Source organism: Epinephelus moara, chromosome 17 (genome assembly GCF_006386435.1).
Source record: "Epinephelus moara isolate mb chromosome 17, YSFRI_EMoa_1.0, whole genome shotgun sequence".
NCBI lineage: Eukaryota > Metazoa > Chordata > Actinopteri > Perciformes > Serranidae > Epinephelus > Epinephelus moara.
The window spans coordinates 17,255,101-17,264,184 of NC_065522.1; the positions used below are offsets into that span (position 1 = coordinate 17,255,101).

Consider the following 9,084-nt stretch of genomic DNA (forward strand, 5'->3'; position numbering starts at 1 on the left):
GATTGGTAGTATCACAATTGTGGACACAGAGATAGTAGTTTTCATCCACACCGACTCAGACCTGTATTCAGCAGCCGTCTGTCAGCAGCAGCTCCTGCAGAGCTGCGAGGACAGTGGCCGGCCAAACCGCCTTCACCAGGCTGACTGACAGCAGACATTTCCTGAACCGAGATACTTTTCACATCAGCACCGCGGGAGGAAATCAGCAGTGTTTATACTTATTGATTCAGTGATTTTTATATGCCCACCCACCATAGGAAGTGAGCAGAATCTGCCACTCAAATCAATCAGTAATATACAGTTAATAAGTTAAAACACACACGTACAGTGGATCGGATATTTCTGTGATTTAAACAATTCTCTGTGCAGATTACTCTTTACTAAACGTGACAGAAATAGACTCGGACTGTGGAAAAAAACGCAGAGGGCCCCGGGGCCCAACCATAAATCAGCCTTAAGTAGAAGGAATGCAAGAAAACAACAAAATATGTATTTACACATACCACAGATCCACAACAGCCACTGTGCATGATGAGTATTAGACTCCATTTAACAGGGCTGTGGGAGTATGTTGCTCAGGAAAAGGTCAGGAACCTCAAGAGTTATAAGTAATCCATGAGTCTGAAGGTTTATCAGGCACTACTCATAGCTTCATACCATGATGACGTAGGGTTTTCCCACTGTGGAAAGTCATCACAGCAACAGTCATCGTTTGTTTTTGTCCTGACAGTTGTGGGGAAAACAGTAGAATGAAAGGTTCAAGTCCTTGGCCACATGACCTGGTGTTTTTTTTTTAGGGAGTCATCTACGTCATGTTACCTCGTTAAAAATGAATCAGTGGGCTGCGTTTTGTTTTTTTTTGTGTGTGTGTTTCAGTCTGAACGCAACCGAAAGCCTCACAGACTGGCTTGGTCAGTCAACATGAGCGACGCGCTTTGTACAGTTCGGTGTTGATATTATAACCTGTGCTTGTACTCTGTGTAATGTAGCTTTAACTTGAACACCAGTGGAGTCCTCCAAGGTACAAACACACAAAGTGAGACGGAGGACAAACACATGGAAGCACTGAGAGCAGCGGAGTTTTTCCTCGATAAAGCTGCTGTTGTTGTTGTCACTGCAGGCAGAACATGACAGGACTCCACTGACAGCTCCACAATGGCCAACAAACAGGACATCCTCCCATACTGCGTCAGGGCAATTACTCATCCACTGAGCATGTGTGTGAGTGAGTGTGAGTGAGTGTGAGTATGTGTGTTTGTGCAACATGTTTATTTTTCTCAATCAGGCAATTTACCATAACAATAGACAAACAAAGCAGCATTGTTTGCAGTGTAACGTATAAAGTAAACCAGCGACTAGACTTTATAATGCAGCTATTGTGTCAAACCACTGTGAGTGTGTGTGTGTGTGTGTGTGTGTGTGTGTGTGTGTATGTGGGACATGGAAACCAATCTGTGTCCTCATGCAAATGAACTTGCAGTGTTGCTTAACGTTGTAATTTCCATATCGATTCCCTTTTTGCATGCTTGTGTTTCCTCGGGAGTGACCAGGCTTACCTCGGCCAGATGTTATTTTGCATTTACACTGGGACAAGTGTGTGTGTGCGCGTGTGTGTAAATGTGCGTATTTCTGCTTCCATCTTGGTGTCTAATATGTGTGTTTAGCCTTTTTTTTTTGTATCCCACTTTATGTAATGAATTTGACCCTTTTCCCTTCCTCTCCTCCCTGTTGTGTCTGTGTGTGTGTGTATTATATGTGTTCCTATATGTGTATCTTCACCCCCTCCTCACCCCTCTCATTTCGCTCTCTTTCTCTTGTTTACAGGGAATTTAAAGAATGTGGTTTAGGAGTCGGCAGCCTCCTTCTCCTCCTCCTCCACACACACACACACACCATGTTTCCAAACCAGGTCGATGCTCGGCGGCATTTAATGAAGACAATATGGAGCAGACCCCTTCAGCCCTGAGGCATGGAGCAAACGAGGGAGCGATGAAGGCAGGAAAAAGGAGAGCGAGAGAGAAGGTTTTGGAAAACATTAGCTGAGTGTTTCCAGGGGAAAACAGTTTAATAAGAGGAGGGGGGGGTGATGTGGTTGCTGTACAGTGTCCACTGTTTATAATCCTTTTGTTTTTTGGAAAAGGTATTTGTGTTTGTGTGAATGAGAGTTTGTGGTGAGTTCAGTGTGGGTATGTAAAACAGAATTATTACGAGCAGGGGGGGGGTTACAGTCAGTGCACACAGAATTTTTTGGTTTCAAGGGATGCGTTTGTGTACGTCCTATCAGTCGGATATTTCAAACTAAACGGAAAAACAGATATATTCAGGTGTCCAGTTTCACGCTCACCGCGGCGCCGCTGTTATTTTACCCCCCTGAGCACGGATAAGCACTAAAACAGACAAAAGGCAAAACAGCGAGGTTCCCCAAGCACCTTGTTATACTTGTAAAAACCCCGGGTTTCTCAGCAGGTCCGGAAAGTCCTGAAAAGAATTGAGAAACTTGGAAAGTTTACAAATAAACAGTCTGGAAAAGTTTGGAAAACAGACAGAAGTTGATTTGCTCAGCCACATTGTTTTGACCTCTGGGCAAAAGCTGTAAATTAAACATCTGGACAGAGTTTGTTATTGTCTGTCCGTGGAAAAAAAGAACTTTTTAACTTTCCCTGCATATTTTCCGTTTAAAATTCCAAAGATTTCATAAACTTTAAGAAGCTTTTAGAAGCAGTCCTAAACTGGTCTGGCGTGACTGGAGAAGAACGTGTAAATTAACAAACATGGCTGTTGTTGGAAAATTGACAGATGCAGGTTTTCTCACAAGGACTCTTAAGTGTTTGGTCACTGAAACGTCATGTTTTACTCTGTATGGTGTTAAACAGCCACTTGCACGACATTTTGTCAGTCTCACGTAGCCAGACCTATCTCTATGGTGCTGTATTAGCACTAGATAAAGGTCTGGAATCACCAATTATCTTTCTGCGATAGGGTAAAAAAATGCTCTGGCTTGTTTTGTTTTTTTAAAACCAATCAAAATAGTGCTGGGCAATGCTAAGCCCAGGATAGCGATGAACTGAACATTTGCACGTTGGGATGCGAGCACTGTCATTAAATTGGCTCCGCAAAATAAAACACCACAAAAACATGTATGTCACTGATATGATTCAACTTTCATGTTGAAGAGACGAACATAATTTGATAATCGATGCCCTCGAGGTGAAGCATGACTACACTTTAGCTCTGGAGGAGCTCGCTGGACCTGTTAAAACCACAGACGAATTGCTGGCTGCACGTGGCTCTAGTAGAACGTTATTACGACGATATCGCAGAAGTTTGTGAAATGGATCGGTATATTAGTGAAGTCGCTCTCACTCGCATAGGCTGCTGCCAGAGTTAAAAGATGTGGCAAATCGACTCCAGCTGGTCGTGTAAGAAAACGTAACAACATCGTACATGAGAGTCCTGCGAGACTGGGCTTTTCCAAGGTGCGTTCACAAAGTGTTTTATTCTTCCTAGATCTTCGCAACAGTTCACCGATGCAACACAGCAGACATGCCTTATTGCACGATCCAAATCTAGCTTCAAGTTGTTCGCTCGGAGGTTGTAGTTTCCCATTGCGAAGGGGGTTTGGAAACAGTAACACGCAGGTAGGGCAAGGAATGGCAGTCTACATCTGGTGAATCGGACTACTACGCAGTTTATCACTAAAAAGTTGACTGGAATCTTACGAATCGGCAGGAAAAGCGGGTCTCCAAAAGAAGGAGTCTGCAGTATACACGGTTACTCTTAAAAAATAAGCTACTTGATCTCCACTTCAGTTGCCTTTACAATGTCCTCAAGAACTCTGCACCCACCATGTAAATGTATAGTTTGTTGTTTTTCTGTGTTGCATTTTTTTCTGTATGGTTGTCAAAAAATTCTAAAAACATAACTGCAAAGTGCATCTGATTATTCCCACATCTGTAGAAGTTTGGAAAACAGAAACATCTTGTTTAATCCCCCCAGCTGTAGTGTTTCAGATGTGGCACATTAGTCACATCACACAGCTGCACATCAGACCGAACAGTGAATCTGAATCCTCTTAATAAAGCCGAGGTGCACGTGGGAGTTTGACGCAAGTGGAGGCTCGATGTTCACAGCATCACTGAACTGTTCTTAGAATTTGGGATTGAATTTATAATCTGCAATATTGCATTGATCAGTCCCAGTGTTTAGCGCCAAATTACTTTTTAAAAGTTTATTTTTGACCATAGAAATAGTGGTTTTACAAAAATATATCTATCCACTGTGAGATGTTCAAAAGCTCCAGAAAAGACTAGAAAGGAGACCTTGAGTTTTTTGTCAAACTACTATAATTGTGGTAACTAAAAACATTTCCAGGCATTATAAAACCATTATTAGTTGTTGCTGAAGACTCAAGATTTCTTTTATGTCATTTCTTTTTATTTTATCTTGCAAATGCTCAAAAATAAGGTTAAAAAGCTGCTGACTGAAAGAAAAACACATTTTAAATCTTCAAATCCACTGCAGGTGAACATGAAATCTTATGTAGGAGTATTTTAGGATAAAGTTTATCTATCAGATTGTTTGGGACTTGAGAAGAAAGTAAGTTTTTTTTTTTTTTTTAATGTTCATGCATTTATTTCACAGAATGACTTTTTTAAGAAATCTGTCGGCATGTTTTGATGTACATACCACGAGCAGTTGTCGAAATAAAAGACAGGAGAGCATGTTGTTGTCATGTGTCTGCGCTGCGTGTTTAAGCAGTGATTTATGCAGTGCGGGCTGCTTAATAGAGGCTTTAATGGAGAGCGTTTGAAAGAGGAACCACAAATGTCGAGCAGTTTCCTTTAGAAGTGATGTTCCCCAAATTAATGGCCTGGAAATTCACACCAAATGTAGGAGTCACCAGTCGGAGCTGGCATGTGCTGAACAGAAGTGAATGTGTTGAGTGTGTGTGTGTGTGTGTGTGTGTGAGAGTGAGAGAGAGAGGATTCCCTGTGATCTTTATGAACACTGCTGCGGTCACTTCGGCGGTTTGAGCCCAACGTAGCCGAAGCAAATGAAACTCATTACACCGTTTACGAGTTCGGAAAAGGAGAGACGATTGAAATTCTATCTCATAAACTGGGAGGAGGAGGAGGGCGAGGGGGGGTTTACACAGTGATCGGGCAGAGGGGCTGTAAACATGAGAGACGTGAGAGACTTTGTGTGTGTTTATGTAGTTTTCTTTGCTCCGCGGAGTCAAATTAGAAAAACTCGGGGGGCCTCGAGAGGATTCAGGGCACCGCTGGAATCCCTGGATTGCCTTTTCACAAAAAACAAAAAAAGATAGTGTTCCTTCGTGACCCTTACGATCTTATTTTAGGGAGGAAACCCTGTCTTCCCGTTGTTTATGGTTTGACATGTGGCCAAGCAAAACTGAGTGCGTAATACCAAATAATACCAAAAGCTCTTGGGCTCATGTCTCTAATGTCGTGTTGTCATATTCTAATACCAAAACTTTCCCATGTCATCAGTCTCGCTCAACACTTAAAGCTAATTCATGAGCCACATTATCATGTTTCAGCCCAGCACCGCGAGAATTTCCATCCATATTGGACGATTCTACACCTCCTACATATTGACTGTCAGAGCAGAGGTAGTGTGTAGCTGCTATACAGTGAGATGGAACTGAAAGGACATGGAAGTGTTTTAGTAGCCTGACCTTAACCACAGTCCATTTGCTATAACCACAGTCTTTCCCTACTTTTAACTGCGAGTGCAGTGCATGTTCAAGACGTGCCTGTTTGGAGCCGGCCAATTGCTCGGCCTCCGGTATCGCTTTCAAGAGAAGTGCTCATCCAAACAACTTCACACTCAGCGCTGTGCTTCCTTGGGTTCCGAGCATTGTACCTGCATGACATAGTTGCCTTCCCCTAGCAAATGCTAGAGTATACGCCAATCACACAAGATGTTGACACTACATGCGAGCGGCAACCTCTGGGGAAAATGAAGCCAACGCAGAAGTGCCAAAAAGTTTCTTTAATGGCTACTTGAGGCTGGCTCCAGAAGCCAAGTCAATCTCAATAGTATCGCATGTCTCAAAGCCCAACTTTGCAGCAGAAATAAACATGTTTATAGTCTGGTACAAAAACTGTTTTGGTCTCTATAGCTATTTCCCCCTTAATTGCAACTGTACGGGGGCTGATTTTTTACATACCATAAAACCTCAATTAAAAACCTAGTCCCAATTAAATGGCCAGTCCCTTAGTTAAACATTGTGACGAATAAACGTCTGTCTCAATTAGACGGCAGGTCTAGTTGCCAAACAGGTCATTATTACAGAAGTTCTTTGGATGTATAAAACTGGATTGTTTACCAACCACTTGACTTGCTAACGTTAGCTGAACGTCCCAGAGTCATCCTAAAATATGCCTGGAAACAGCTCCTGGACCAACTGGTGGTACTCCCCATGACCCACCCTCTTTTTTATGGTCTCATGTACCCACACAGATCTCTGTTTCCCTGTGCCCAACAAACTATTTACTGACAGCCTCTCACCCTCAACCAGAGCTACAGCAAGAACACTCTGCCTGAACATTTTAGGAACTAGATGCTAATTACTGTGAAATAAAACAAACAGTAAATTGATTACATGGGAAGGTTAGGGTAAGGTTAGGGGAGGTGCGAGGTTCCTGTGTACTCGGGGCCTAAGCATACTGAAGGCTTCAGCATGTTTGTACTAAACCACGTGAGCAAAACTGAACAAATCAGTTTTTAATAAGTTTACAGTAAACAACAGTAAAAAGATCGTCTTATGTATTTGATTCTAGTTCTTTGATAATGTAGCATAAAAAACCTCTGCGGTCCGATCCAATTGGTCAGAATTAACCATAAAGCAAAGTTCATCATCGGATGGCTGTTTTGGGAACAACTGGTCCCTGTCAGGATACAGTACATGTTACATAACCTCTGTCCACTCTCAGCTGCTTTTTTCATGGAATCTAAATTACCTAGAGACAAGATTATGGAGACTTTCTGTCATTTTAAAATCCCACATAAACCAGTCGTGTGATGCAACATATTCTGTAAAGGAAAAACTATCTTCCACATTACAGTGAAGACGGAGCTTCCCTGCCAGCATTGAGCTGTAATTTGTTTTTGGCTCAAATTGTCTTCCTCTGGATGCATGCAGATTAATTTTTTTTTCCGATATGAAAATGGAAGGCCGTGTTGGAATCTATGGGGTAAGTTTTTGGATTTAGTTCGGTTCAGTCAGGAGGTGGTGAGCTGTTAAGACTTGTACGGTTGTGTCCAGGGCTAATTTTGTTTTCCTGGGATGCTCCGTCAGTTTCATGAACCTCGATGTAATAACTCAAAAACTTCTTTTTCCTGTCAGTTCATTGAACAAAACGGATTGATCCTAAAGTAGAAACATCATGAGTGCAGCCAAACAACTGGATTCGTTTAGATCTACAAGTTCTTATCCACTAGATTTCCCCTTGTACTGGTCTGTATGTGCTGCACCTTTACTGCTCCATGACACAAAAAACTTTTCCAACGACTTTTATGCAAATCAGCGCAGGGCCCCTTCACCGCTCAGCCAGTGCTTTGAATAGAGTGTCATCTGACCCTCTGTTGATTAGTTTAGATAAACCAAAAGCCTTGTTCTTCCTCTTCCTCTGTTTCTCTTTGGTTCCTGTTGGGTAAAGAGTTTGCCAGTTGCACTAAACATTTGAATAAGGCTGTTTAAATTTGGGGAATTTTCCAAAACATATCTGCTTTAGGAGAAAAAAGAACCTCAAATATTTGGGAAGTCCTTCAGTCTTTAAAGGTTTCATCACTTTTTCATCCAACCTCAGTGAAAAAGTCCAGCTTGTGTCCTGGCAGTCTGACCAACATGCTATAATTATTTGTCCTGCTAAGATGGAAATCACAAACGGTTTGTTTGATTTGCATAACGTCTCCCCCCGGGGGAACAAAGCGGCGGGGGCCTCCGTCTATACGTCCTCCTCCTCCTCATCAACATGTGAAGTGTCTGCGGTCAATGGCGGAGGGGATTTACTCGCACAATAAAGACAGATGCCACCTTTTATCTGCTTAACGGAAGAGAGGCCGAGCGCGTGGCACTTGACCACGCCGGCGCATGTTGTTGGCGCGTAATGACGTCCTCCTTTCCACAGACTATTGACATGAATGGTGAATGGGCTTGTTCTTTTTTTAGCAGGACGTGGGGGTGGGGGGATAGAGGAGGGTTTTTTTGGGGAGGATGAATTGATGGAGGTTCCCCAACGACTCTTTGGGTGATTTTTCTTTTTGCTCCAAACAGCCTTTTGTTTGTCCCTTATGAATTAAATAGACCCAGAGGAGAGGAGAATCTGGTTTTCAGCAGATCTGGTGTTGAGTTTGAGCTACTTTAGTGACAAACTTTTAAACATTTAAACAGTCCAACAGGCCTATCCTGTGACCACAGACAGTCAGTGATCACCTCTGGGACCTGCTGTTTAAAGAGAGTAGATTTAAAATGCTGCTTTTGCCTCTAATGATCCTGGAACAGGGTGGAGTGGTGTTAAAGATGGATAAAAATAACATTAATTTGATTGATTGCCAAGAGGAAATTGATTTGTTGCAACATGACAGAACACAGATGTGAGTTTGAAATCAATATGTCAGCAAACAAAAGCATATAAATAAAAAAGTTTGTGTGATTATTGAGTTTTTGGTTTGTGTCTTATCTGTCATATAAATAAATACCTTTAATACTGTATGTTTTGTGTATACTGTCACTGGCCACTTTATTAGGTACACCTTGCTAGTACCAGGTGGGACCCCTTTTGCCTTCAGAACCTCCTTAATTCTTGGTGTCATAGACTCAACAAGGTGCTGGAAACATTCCTCAGAGATTTTGGTCCATACATATTGACATGATAGCATCACACAGTTGCTGCAGATTTGAATCTCCCGTTCCACCACATCCCAAATGTGCTCTATTGGACTGAGATCTGGTGACTATGGAGGCCATTGGAGTACAGTGAACTCATTGTCATGTTCAAGAAACCAGTTTGAGATGATTTGAGCTTTGTGACATGGTGCGTTATCCTGCTGGAAGTA

General features: G+C 42.3%; 1 protein-coding gene across 1 annotated transcript in view; it reads left to right on the plus strand.

The window, feature by feature from the left end:
- Window positions 1–8,736, plus strand: part of hdac8 (histone deacetylase 8) — a 42,834-nt gene extending 34,098 nt beyond the window's left edge. Inside the window, exon 11 of the mRNA XM_050066562.1 lies at window positions 1,825–8,736. Within this exon, the coding sequence (XP_049922519.1) occupies window positions 1,825–1,847 (23 nt within the window). The 3' untranslated portion in view covers window positions 1,848–8,736. The remainder of the gene's footprint in view (window positions 1–1,824) is intronic.
- The last annotated feature ends 348 nt before the right edge of the window (window positions 8,737–9,084 follow it).